At 48.1% G+C, this 12,953-nt stretch overlaps 3 protein-coding genes across 3 annotated transcripts; 1 reads left to right on the top strand and 2 right to left on the bottom strand.

Moving 5' to 3' along the window:
- Nucleotides 1–4,412: 4,412 nt before the first annotated feature.
- On the bottom strand, nucleotides 4,413–4,949 carry LOC108088741. The gene is given in 2 exon segments (XM_043207488.1): nucleotides 4,413–4,697; nucleotides 4,699–4,949. Coding segments are annotated over 2 exon segments (483 nt in total). The 3' UTR covers nucleotides 4,413–4,465.
- Nucleotides 4,950–5,607: 658 nt separating this feature from the next.
- LOC108088750 lies at nucleotides 5,608–6,972 on the bottom strand. The gene is made up of 3 exons (XM_017186698.1): nucleotides 6,670–6,972; nucleotides 6,435–6,620; nucleotides 5,608–6,378 (listed from the first exon to the last, which is right to left on the bottom strand). Exons 1-3 carry the CDS (start codon nucleotides 6,871–6,873, stop codon nucleotides 5,734–5,736), a joined length of 1,035 nt encoding a protein of 344 aa, XP_017042187.1. The 5' UTR covers nucleotides 6,874–6,972; the 3' UTR covers nucleotides 5,608–5,733.
- A 4,978-nt stretch (nucleotides 6,973–11,950) lies between these two features.
- Nucleotides 11,951–12,776, top strand: LOC108088760. The gene has a single exon (XM_017186709.2). It carries the CDS (start codon nucleotides 11,951–11,953, stop codon nucleotides 12,368–12,370), a length of 420 nt encoding a protein of 139 aa, XP_017042198.1. The 3' UTR covers nucleotides 12,371–12,776.
- Nucleotides 12,777–12,953: the final 177 nt, after the last annotated feature.

The following is a 12,953-nucleotide window of genomic DNA, read 5'->3' as shown; positions in this document are numbered from 1 at the left end:
TTTATACATATACTGCGTGCAATAACTACACTACATTGATAAAAATTTTTCGAGATAGCTTTACAGTTTAACTGGTTTAAGGACAGACGGCCAGACGATTCAGATGGTGATGCTGATCAAGAATATATATTCTTTATGGGGTCTTAGGTGCTTCATCACTGTGATGCAAGCTTCCAACTAAAATTATAATACCCTCTAAAAGGGTATAAAAGCTGTGGTTGCCAAATAGTTTTGCGGTTGGTGTCCGTTTTAATCACAATAATCTAAAAAAAGCTTTGCCATTAAATCAGAACTTAGCGGCTCGTAGGTGTAAAAGGGGCTTCGCACTTTCCTTGAAACTTATTTTTGTTCTTGCTGCTCTAGCAGTCTCTAAAATACCGAGGACCTAAAAGTGGGCTTGAGAGATTTGGAAAAAGTGGAATCCAAAAACTGTGGGCACCACAAAATTTCGTGGTTTGTGTATTCGTTCTTTACTTGACTTATATAAAACATATTTTAATGATGACTTTTAGTAAACTTGTGGCAAGCAAGTGGCAATTTTATACGCCTATGTTTTCAACTTAAATGTATATTGTACAAACAAATGTACACACATGTGCATAGTACAACAAGTCACAAATTATTCGGAATTTTAGTTTTCAAAAAAGTAGGGCCAAATTGAAGATGAGTTTTGGCGAAACAGATCACACCTCCAACATTAATGGAGCGAATTCCATGGCACATGCTTTGAGTGTGAAGTGCGAAGCGCTCGACACTGAGACTACCAGCCAGAAACTTATGAGGGTCAGGAACCGCCTCGACGCCATGGTAGAACTCTTTCAAAAATTGAATAGCAAAGTGTTCCAAATAGCTCGGCAGGGATCAGATGAAAGGAACGCTTCACCCAAAGCTCGGAGCCTCTCTTTCTCCAAAGACGGGAAATCCAATTAACCATTTTTAATAACTTTTTATAACACAAAAAAATATCGCTAAAAATTAAATTAAATCGTGGATAATTGCAGATTTTTTGTTGCCACGATAAAGTGACAAACTGCAACCGCTCAAGAGAGTAATTATTATACCCTTGCAGAGCAATGGGTATAAAAATGATAACATCGTTGTCTTTCATCAAACAATCATGATTTTTGGAATTTACACTTTTTTAACGACCCTTGAGTTTCGAATTAAATTTTATAAAAATCGGACGACTATATCATATAGCTGTCATATGAACAATCGTCGAAAATATAGACGCATAAGGAAAAGTCGTCATAGCTTCGATGTTGGTTAGTCTTTATGTATTTTGTTCGAGGTATTTGATGACTGCAAGGGTATATAAGCTTCGGCTTGTCGAAGCTAGCTTTCTTTCTTTCTTATTTCCTCTTTAGTGGAAGTGTTCGGATATATTTCAAATATGCCAGTTTTGTTCGATCATTTGTTTTCATCTAGACAGCAACTTCATTATACTCTCCTCGTAAAAGTCTCCCTCCTTATTTACGAAGAACTCTGACAAGCGTCTTTTGAGTTCAACTTTGCACTACCAAGGGCGTTCGCCATAAACAGGTGGTAATCACTTGGCGCTATGTCCGGGCTATATGGTGGATGCGATAAAACCTCCCATCCGAGCTTCTGACGTCTGGCGTTCTCCTGGTGGAACAGTACGCCTTCGTGCTGGCCAATTCTGGACGCTTCTTGTTCGCGGTAGATGGTAGAATGAAACGTCTGACAATATGGGAGCAGCTCATAGTGGATGATTTCCTTCAGATCCCACCAAACACACAGGAAAACCTTCCTGGCCACGACCATTTTCTCTTGATATTGTCTAATGTGATCCATTTTTCTTCACCAGTCACAATCCGCTTCAAGAATGGGTCTAGTTCGTTCCGTTTCAGGCGCATATCGCAGGCGTTGATTCGGTCCAGAACGTTTTTTTGAGTCAAATGATGTATGTACCTGCCTTCTATGTATGTATGTATCCTGCCTTCTATGCCTGGTTTAAAATGGTTTGGTGACTCCTGGGCGATGTCTCGAGTGGTCACATGCCGGACTTATTCGATGGATTCCATGATTTGATCGGCTGCGTTCTCGCCGGCTCTTAACCTTCGAAACCATTCCTCCGCGGTTCAAAGTTAAGTAAAGTTTGTAAAACTATGTTTATTTAATCCTCATTACATTTGCCTTTTTTTAACAAAACATGGATTTTTTTAATTAAGTTTGCTTATACATTAGCTCAAAGCTAATTGTGGTGGTGCTGTTTACCTCCACCAACCCAATCTATTTGATTTTACTGATCAGAAACAGATCACACAACCCTTTCCGTAAAACATTTACATTTTTTGCTAGAGAGACATGTGTATATGAACACAGGTGCATATTTATTTATGTTGAATAAGCGCCCGAATAAGCAGCGAACTCCCAAATCTCTTCTTTCTACCACCTTCAAATAGAATGCTCTCTTCTCCTCCTAATGGCTATTGCTCTCCGTTTTCCCGTTCGTGATCTTTCAGCTGGAAGAAGTTGAGGAATACTCACAAAATCCTTGCACGAGATCATCAATCTTGCTTTCCTGCTGTTTTCAAGCCGATTCTCTCCTGTTTATGGTCGTGCATTTTTGGCCGTCAGTGAAGCTCTCTCTCTTTTTCGCGTTCGCCTTCCACCACCCGCCAATGCACAAACCCACCAAATCCACCACCCCCACCAACCAAGGCAGCAGAAAACAGGGCCCAAACTGCAACAGCGTTTTTTGCTCGCTGGTGGCCTTTGCCAGTTTTTACGGTTTTCACTTTTTTGGCAATTTCTTTTTACTTTATTTGCTTTTCAGAACAAGAGTGTTGCTCTTAATGATGCAATGACCCCGAACCTTTACGAGAAGTTTTTTTTAATAAGTTTGAAGTTATGACTTTGGCTTGTAGACAATTGGTCTATTTTGATAGGGAATACATATCTCTCCAAGAGGGGCAATCTGCTCCTTCGTTATCAGATGCACATGTCACTAGGTAACTTTTGAAAAACTTTTTCGGAAACCCCAAAGCGAAGTACACTGTTTCAGTTGATGACTGCAACCACAGAAATTCTAATTCTAATTATTGCAGACCAAATTAGGGGAAATCGCATGCGATTTTGTGATTCTATTAAGAACAACGAAAATCAATAAAGCCCACACTGCCAGAGAGTTACAAATTGCAGCAGTGTATGTGTGCAGTGCATGGGAGCTCTGCGCTCTCACTAACACTCGAGCGGGCCAAATACCTGGGGAGAGCTTCCAACTTACTGCTCTCCGCTGCCGATATGAGTTGAATGCTGCGACTGCGACGCAGACTGCGACAGCGACAGCGACTGCACTGCGCCGCCTGCATCGCTTGCGGCTGCTCTCGAAATCTAAATTTCAAGTTCGTCTCCCGGGCAATCCATCCCGGCAGTGGGCTTTCGTTTCGGCTAGCTCCCCCGCGCCGCCCCCGCAGTTTGTGCATCTATTCGCCGGTCGAGGAAGCGGCGGAAAACAAAAACGAAGCAATAAATAAGTAAGGCTGCACAACAAAGAGACCTTTCCCGGCCCTTGTTCTGGTTGAAAACGAAACCGGATTTCTTTTTGGCCGATTTTCCCCACTCCTCCGCCCCGTTTTGTTGCCCTTTTTAGAAGTTCTGAGTTGTCTCGTGCTGCGCGCTGCCTCACTGGCTTTTTTGCATTTGACTGAGTTTTCGGAATGCAGTTTTGTTTTATTTCGCCTCTGCAGCTCGGGCGCTGCCTGCTTTATTTGCTTGTTTATGTTTATTTTTGTTCCTGTACTTCTACTTCTCAGCCTGATTCACAGTTTCCGTGCAATGTTTTGCATATTTGCGTAGTGGACAGGTTTTACTTTTATTTATTATTTCTGTTTTATTTTTAACTTTTCGCGACGAGGCAAAGAGGACAACAAAACCTTTTGTTTTGGTTTTAAAACGAAACTGGTTTTCTGAGTCAGTTGGTTGCTTGGCCCCACAGTGAGGCCTGAAGAAAAAATTTCTGAAACTGCTGAAAATCCACTCCAGATCTTCGGACCGACCACTCCATGCCACTCACAACTCTGTTCCATACCATCCAGTTTCTAAAAATCAATCGACGAATGTTGTGAAAGCAATCTGTATTGGTTTGCTAAAAAGAATTTGTTAGGAAGAAACCCCGGTAATAATTAGAAGGAGATACTATTCTATGATGCCACTTAAGTTAGCCCTTTCTATATTTCAAGCAAACCGAAAAACTTATTACCGATGTGTAAATTGTTCGATCGAGAACGACCCTTTTAAATGGGAGTTTTTCACCAACACCAAACGAATCCAGGCTTGTGGGAAAGTTAAGTTCTTTGCAGCTGAAAGACTACAAAACCGAGAAAGCACAGGGAAAACCTAAACCAGGAGTCGATACCTTGTGGAAGTGCTCCTAGCAAAACACAAGCTTGTGGCTTGCTGGTCCACTATGGATAGCCTTTATTTGTCCGTCGTACAGCAGTTATGTTGGTCCCCATGCAACTTGGGTGACTAAGGGTTCCTGTAGGGATAAGTAGTTGCCCATCCTGTCCGGCAAAAGAGGCCTGCACCAGGCGGAGCTGTCGAAGAAGAAATAGTTGTGCCCGAAGGAGAAGCGCCGCTCCTAGCACTTGAGGACACCCCACTGAAACCGGGTAAGGAAGTAGCTGATCCCCTCCAGCAAGCTCATGGCGGAGCTAGCAGGTGCGCTGTACAGAGTAGAGGTCCTGGAACTCGCACTCACGGAGGTTCAGCACCACGCCGGCGCGGTACTAGCGGTCCCCGTCAGCCACGATCGCGGCGAGTAGCTCTCCGCCTCACTCGCCCAGGCGGCGGCAGGTGCTGGCCACGCAGCAGGTCACTCCGCACCAGTCCAGCGTCTGGCATCCCCCGAACCAGGGCGCCCTCGGACGCAGCCCGCCACACAGCGACCACAGCCGATCCGCCGCCTCCACGCCGAAGTTCATCGACTCGCTCCGCGTCAACAGTGGAGGGGTCTACCACAGCTGGCTTAATGTGCCGCCGGTACTGGAGCACTCCTCGGGGTGCATCCTCCAGCGGCCGAGAGCTCTCCTCCGGCAAAAGGAAGAACCGCGGGGAGAGCGCCGGATGACCCGCTGCAGCCAGGATGTCCCGCACGAAGTTGTGACTTCGCCATTGCCACATGACGAACGACAGCGGCAGCGGCAGGATTTTCGACGGATGTCACTGAGGCCCGCCTACAGGAAAGTGCATCCCGCCAGGGATGGGAGCGATTTCGGAAGGGTGCTGAGTGTTGGAGCAGTACTTCGGACAATTTTGAACTGGCACTGGGTTCAGGGCCTACTCTAAATCTAAGATTTAAATAAAGTCAATGATTAGGAAATGCGCTTATTGCTTTCCTTAAAATGAGAACTTAAAAAAAATTTCCAGATTCCAAGGTAGTAGGCAAGTACCATGGAAAGTGTGGATATATTCAATAACTTTTCAAACTTTGAATTTTATTTGATAATTTTAAGCCTATATTTCAGGACTTCAACATGACTTCCCTTTCTTCTTCGATAGACCATCTACCTTCCGAGATCTCGACGCACTGGCTAGACTTGAACTTCTTCTAATGATTAAGGTAAATAAAACAATTTATGGTTTCTACTTCGGCAAAAGTTATTTACTTAGTTACACAAGTTGGTAATATACGCAGAGATTCTTTCAACTCAATATGCTCGCAGTACATTTGACTCCCAGGGCACAGCGGCACAGCCAGGGAAATTGTTAAAGGAGAAATCCCTTGTGCTCGGAGCCCTTGGCAAGGGGATTCTTGCCCCGACTAAACAAATGCTCCCTGGCCGCACGGAACTCCACTTCCATCTGGCTCAGCCGGCGACCAATCCCGTCGCGCATCGTTGCAAGCACCACCATGTCCCGCTCCACGCGCTCCTTGGTGATCAAGTTGCGGTTGAACTTGTCGCAGAAGTCCTCGAAGGATTGGTCCAGGGTGAGCATCTTACACTCGAGGCCTCGAATGCTCCTTTGAAGGTACCTTGCCCGACCCCCGAGATCAGTCAAGGGCTTGCTGACGTCTTTCGCTGAGAAGGCTGAATGGGCACCGGCTGAATCCGCGGGCTCCTCCTTTTGCGGCTCTCTGACGCTCACATAGTGCTTGTGTACTTTCATCAGATTTGCCCGGAACTGAGCCCAATCGGCGTTGCCTGGATCCATTTCCAGTCTGGCCGTGAACTGATTGATCTCGTTGATCAGCCGGCCGATCTCATCACTCTGATTTGCCACCTCTTCGCTACGGGTTTCTAATTCAGTCCCATCATTGGCTTTTGATGTAAGGACCTTCGCAGGGCTCCTAGGCTCGGACTCCCGTTCCCAATGAGCGGGATCGTTTACGCTCTTATCCATCAGGCCCCTCTGCGAGTGCAACAGGGAGACTGTATTCAAGTTCACACAAGGGCAAGTACTCCTACCTGGACCAGGAATTCCTTCAAGCTCTTTGCTTTGGAGCTCAGCTTGACCATGAATTCGTTTCGCATCTCCCTGACTATTTCCGCGATTCCCCCGCGATCCGCCGACCTGGACAGTAGGCTCGGATAGTCTCCTACCTCGTCTTCGGCAGAGAGCTGGTCCAGCGACTCGTACTCGATCAGGCCCCTCTGTATGGAAGGCTGGCTGATTTAGGGTCTCATCGAGCGACTCACTCACCTCTACCAGAAGACCAAGGTGGATGTCGTCCAAACTCAATTCGGGAGGAGCAGGATCCTCTTCCGCGGTGGGCACGACCGTCTCTTGGCTCCAACTCCGCTTCAGGGTGAGCAGGCTGGCCGACGACCCGACCTCTCCCCACGACTCGGTCCCATCCAGTTCCACCGAGGCATCGTCGGTGGGAAGTTCTCGTCCCAATTCCATTTAACCGAAAATTTACGAACTACCTACGCTCGGGTATGCTTGAACCAATCACTGAAAATTTGAACTATGCTCCGGGTTTTCAGAGTTTGCAGTCTCTGCTCTGACAGTTGACACTGGGCCTCCCCTTTTGGCCAACGGGTGGAGGGGGATGCGGCCGTGGCTGAGATCGTGATAACCAGTCGGGAGCACAGAAAGCGGAAATTAACTTCGCGTTTCAGTAACGCATTAGCGCAACCAATAATTTGAGGCATCGTAAACACGTCGTAAATTTTGCACAGGCAAATTTAGGTCTTAATTTTCTATAGAACACAACAGACAAGCAACTCGGGCTCCCAGTGCAACTGCAAGGCGTAATTACAGTCCATTAAATTCGCTGCGTTTGCTCCGCCGCAGTTTCTTCTCCATACTTGGCGCAGGCATGATAAGTGCCACTTGCCGCCAACCTCTTTTCCTCCCATCTGATGGCTCGCTTTGATGAGTACGCTCTGATGTGGCATGCAACGGACTTTGTTGAGGTGTAACCTACATCTCAACCATGCCCAAAGGCATATCCGTTGCCTGAAACGCAGGCCACGCCCAAAAATCAAAAGTACAACCACTCTCTCATAAGAAAACATAACACTTGCATATTCCGATTAACTTGTATAAAAGCGTTCTTTAAAGAAATATAAGGAGGCTGCTACGCATAGTCGTATTTGTTAAATAGTGCGTAATAGGTGATGGGAAGCATTTGTGAACTCTTTAAGTGCTAAATATCTTGATCAGGATCAGAGTGAATATATATAATATACCGTAAATATAGGAAACCATAGGGTAATTTCAAATAGTGCATGGCCTACCCCAAGAATGATTTATCAGTTTTATGTTAGAAATACAACACAATGGCAAAGTCTTATTAAAAAACGTTTAGGGCACAGCAAAAAGCCATTGTAATTAATTTAACAATTAGGATTAGAAAGGTAGAAAAAGTAAATAGTTGGAAATATGATTATTGTAAGTCATGATTTGCCAGTCAAGTGCCAAAGTGTAAAACTGCGTCTAAGATGTTTTTGCTGACGATTCTGCCGCATTCCGCGTATCATCATGCACAATAAATCGATTAGGCACCCTACCCAGTGTATTTGCAACCGATGCCCCTCCCCGGAGCCACTTAGTGAGTTCAACCAGGAGCTGCCTTCGGTTATCTCCCCACTTGTGGATAGAGGTCAGCGGTGCAGGCACTCGTCGATGAGCGGGTCCGTCTTTTGTTGAGATAAGTTTCCCGGACAAAAGTTCGCATTGTTCCCTGCCCCATGTCTCTCACGCTGATGGAATGAACAATCTGAGTTTGAGGGCCAAGTCCTCAAGATCGCTGGTCGTCTCTATTTGAAGTACTTGTGTACCCAACAAACTTCACTACATGTTTTCTGCAGCTCTAAATTTTAAGAAAATCAGCAATCTCTTTATTCATAATTGTAATTATTTGCCCCTCCTTTCTAAAGAGGATGCACCTAACCAACAACGATTGCCAAAAAACGGACTGCAATTTCGCCTACCAGGAGGTAAATTTAAGCGAGTTTTTTCGTTTCGTTTTGTTTTGAACGGCAATTGGCCGACCGAACTTGAAATTTGATATCGGCCACAGCAACAACCTGTTGCCAGAGCCGCAGCAAAAACCAAAAACCAAAAACCCGATATTGCGGCGGGCTGTCGCCAAATGTTGCTGTGTTGCCCACGTGGTGTCATGAACTTGCCAATCCATTCCGGTGAAACCAACAAGGAGGAGAAAATTGTTTCGTGGAAAGTCAGCGAAAGACTTTTCTCATGCAGGTAAAACAGGCACCAGTATCTCGAATTTTGGACGAATGATAAACATGACTACATTTTGTTGGAATTGGAAGTTCAATTTAAAATTCTTTAATGAGAAGTGGGTACCAATTTGTATACTTCTCTTATGGGCTTAAGTTTTAATTTAATAATAAAAATCAAACGATACCATTTAGCTTTCTAAAAATTTCGTTTACCACAGATTTCTTATAAACATTAAAGTGATGAAAGTAATACAGTACAATTAGTTCGAATTATAACGTCCTACCATTTTTTAGTTACAAAATTAATAAATACATATTAAACATTGAACTTGAACCTTATTCAGCTCTTAATTTTTCCTATTACTGGTTTTTTATTAACGAATACTCCCTTTCTCTCTCTGTAAGGGACTTAAAATTGGCAGCAGGAGGTGAAAAGAACAACGGCAATCGACACCAAACAGATCCACGCGCCCTTGAATAACCACAACGGCGAGATGCAAATGAGATGGCGCCCTCGGGAAAGCGGCAGGCCGAGCGGAGACAAAGGCGCCCCCAATCCGGTCCTGCATCTCAAGTGACAAACACCGGGACGGTGGCACACTCGAGTTAACACGCCGCCGGCGGAGACACGTGGCCAAGTCAACGCTCCATTGATCTCCTGGCAAGTGGCTAAATAGCACTGGCCCACTCCGCCCGAAAGAGCCAACGGTGGCTGGCAAGTAGCTGACTGACTGACTGACAGCTGATTTGCATTGGATCTCGCCGGGCGGGGTGCTATTGGGCCGAGCCAAATGTGGAACGCTGCCAGGCAGTTCCTGAGTTATCGCATGCGCCTTCGGACTCCAACCACCCGTTGCATGCGGGCTAATTGAAAAGCTGCGTGTCCCGGGCTTGTTTCAGCAGACGACTCTCTATTGGCGATCGGAACTAGAGCCCGTGTGGTCTTCTGCTCTGACAGTTGTCAGTGGCGATAACTGACACCTTACACCAGCCATGTTCGTGTGTCTTCGGTCTGGCTCAGCGGTTTTGAATGCTGGCTGGATGGGTTCCGCAGCCGAAGATGGACCTCTGGCTGGCCAAATGCCATTATGGGGCCCAGTGCTTCCGCGTTGGCCAATCGCCGTTAGCGACCATGACGGACAATACCTGCGAGGACCTAGCCCTAGCCCAAATAGCGACGCATTGTCCGGCTAATGAGCGGGCCGCATTCCTGCAACTCACGCAGAAGTGTGCGCAGCTTTAATTTCCAGCGCCATAAATCAAATCGCGACCCGGCGGCAGCGGAGCGGCATTCGTCTCCAAATGAAGTAGTTACCGGCGGCCGTCGAGCACCCGACAGGTGGCAGTCCTCTAGCAGGCATTCATCACCAGCAGCCATGATGCGGGGAATTCAATTCACGCCCGCCAGGAATGCTTTTCAGAGTCCCAGTCCCCGATCTCCGATCCGCAATCCCTCGTCGCCACAACCCGCCGCATCGCAAGAGGCGATAATTAGTGCGCAATTGTCGTTAACGCCGCCTTTGTCTATTTCTGCCATTTGGCCACTTGGCCAGTTGGCGGCTCAAGGGGGAGCCTGAGTCAGCAGATCGTCGTGGCCAGGAACGTGACGAGCAGCACAATTGCGGCCGGGATGATCACCAGCAGCACAGTGAGGTACAGTGCAGGACATAACGCGGCGAACGAGTGCGCTGCTCGGACGGTGGCTGCATAAATCATAAAATAAAAGACACTAAAAGAGAAAATAAATCACGTGATAGCGCCTGGAAACCGGGCGGGCGGGCATTAGAGAAATCTCTGGCCGGACTCCAGCAGCCGCCTCTTCGGCCTGGCCGAATATTAATTGTGAGTGCACCGGGCGCATCAATTCAGAGCTCCCGCGTCCACACAAATCGGAATGGAGACGGCGATGGAGATGAGGATGGGGATGGTTCTGCATCTGCATCTGGATCTGAATCTAAAGCCGGGGCATGCGTGGACGCAGGAGTGGCCCCCGATCGCCTTGAAATATGACGCCCAGTTTTCGCCTGGACACGGACTCCGCTGGAGTTCCGAGAAGAGCCACAGACATGGGCGGCAGCCTCCATTTGTGCAAATGAACCCGTGACTGGTGGCTGGTTGCTAGTTGCTAGTTGCTTGTTGCTGGTTGCTGCTAGTTGGTTGCTGCTGGCTGGGAGCCGGGGCATGCGAGCCAGATTAGAATGCGCCACAATTACGCAGCCATCCTGGCCGAAATGACGCACGAACAATGATCTGGAAAACCAATTTCGGACTGCAGATGGGAGCGAGTCCCGCCAATTAACAATGGCAGAACGTTAATCGAACGAGGTACAGTTGCCCCCGATGCGTTACTCGACTCCCGTCGGCAGGCTGCCGGCACATGCTAATGACGGCACATCTCTCTTGCCAGTTGCTCGGCCCGAACGCAGTTGCTGCGGCCCATAAACTGACTGCCAACTGCCAACTGCCACTGCCACTGGCGACTGCCAATTTCTGTCCGTTTGTGGAGGCCTCCCATCGAGTCGCCGCGAGGGAAGGGGCAAGGCGCTCGCCTGCCGGAGCGGCGGCAAAAAGTGGCAAATGTAATTTAATAAATTAATTACATCAATTAGCTGCTGCATTTTTATTGAAATTGCTGTAAATATTGGGCTGGACAACTCGGGCAGCCAGTGGCCGCCATTCCGCCTGGATTTATGGAGCGTTTCTCATCGCCGTTCGCCGGAGGAGCGCCTAACTTATGGCGAATTTATGCGACGCGGTCCGGGGAGTCTCCTCCTGGCCCGGGCCCAAATGGAGCCGATTTGTATTGATTAGCGAGCAGCGATCCGGACAAATAGCCAGCCGGGCCGCGCGATCTAAAACAATTTCCAGCGGAGTCCGCGCAGAGCGACCCGATCGGTGGGCAGGCCATTATGTCGGTGGCCCCTCCCCGCACTTTCGGGTGCCCCCGCCGGAGCAAATGGCTTAATTTACGGTGTCGGCGCGGACGTGACAAAACTGCTGCTGGCGCGATCTGCATAATCAGCTGGCCAGTGACCACTGACCACTGACCACTCACCGCGGGAAAATGACCGAATCAAATGGCGACAACAGGCAAGGGGACATTAGAACATTGGCTGCATATTGATGGGCGACGCTTGCACTGCTCGCTGGTGCATCAGGTGATTTGTTCGTCACTCGGCCACTGCTTCGCTTTTGGGGTCAATGTCAAAACCGATTTCGGGGCGTGCGTGCTCCCGGTCGGTCCGTATAAAGTCCGGCCGCCGACCCAGCTCCCCATAGTCATCGCAATGGCACTCAGCTCGTCGGTTGTCTGGCTGCTCGCCGCTCTCCTCCTGCTCGGCCTGGTGCGGGCGGAGGCTCGCCAGCAGCCGGGGGCGGCATCCTATCCGGCAGCCGGCTTCAGGCCAGCCAGGCAGTTCGGCCTGCCGGCCGTCCAGCCGAAGCCCGCGCGCCTGGTGGCCAACAGCGAGGCGCGCGAGGACCTCGACGACGCCGCCGAGGAGGTGGAGGTGGAGGTGACCCCGGACAGGGCGGCTCCTGCGCCCGCTCCTCTGCCGGCGGTCCCGCTGACTCCCACCATCGCATACTATCCGGCGGGAGCCGTGGGATTCGTCCGGCCGGCGACCTTCGCCAAGGTCATCGCTGCCCCGCTGCAGACAACTGCCTTCGCGGCCACGCCCCAGTACTACCCCGCCTACTTGGGCTAGTTACTGGCTACTCGGATTGAATCTTGATTCCTTCTTCGTTTACTGCAATACACTTTTCATCCCGGGCTGTTCTATCCAAATTGAATCAGTTCACTAGTTTTCCATGGTTTGTCGAGTTTGGTTTTACCAAATTATTTGAATATTACAAAAAAATCATTCAGTTTTTGGACATTGTGCGTGCATAATTATATTGCAAAGAATTTAACTGGAAACTTAGAAGGTATTTACGGGTCTTTCTTTATTATTTCTAACTTGAACGCGGAATAAAGCATCTGTTTGATGTATTTACAAATAAGTCATAGATTTATTCGAAATAAACTGGATAGATAAGCAGTTTGAATGTTGATAAATGTTGTTAATCTGGCACTTCTACGAATTGCAAATAGAATAGCATACCTAAAAACTATTCAGAACTAAAGTGAAAATTGATATGGACACATTTGTTACATTGCTTTTAATTGCGCGCCTGCACATCGTGCGATCGGAGGCCATGTGATTAGGCCTGCTCCATCAGCATGCCAAATCTTGCGACGTCAACGAATCGAGGCTCACAAGCCGCTCGCCAAACGGTGGCTGTGTCCGC

Source organism: Drosophila ficusphila, unplaced genomic scaffold (assembly GCF_018152265.1).
Source record: "Drosophila ficusphila isolate 14025-0441.05 unplaced genomic scaffold, ASM1815226v1 contig_106, whole genome shotgun sequence".
Lineage (NCBI taxonomy): Eukaryota > Metazoa > Arthropoda > Insecta > Diptera > Drosophilidae > Drosophila > Drosophila ficusphila.
Note: the sequence above shows the minus strand (reverse complement) of the source record. Positions and strands in the feature narration are given on the sequence as shown.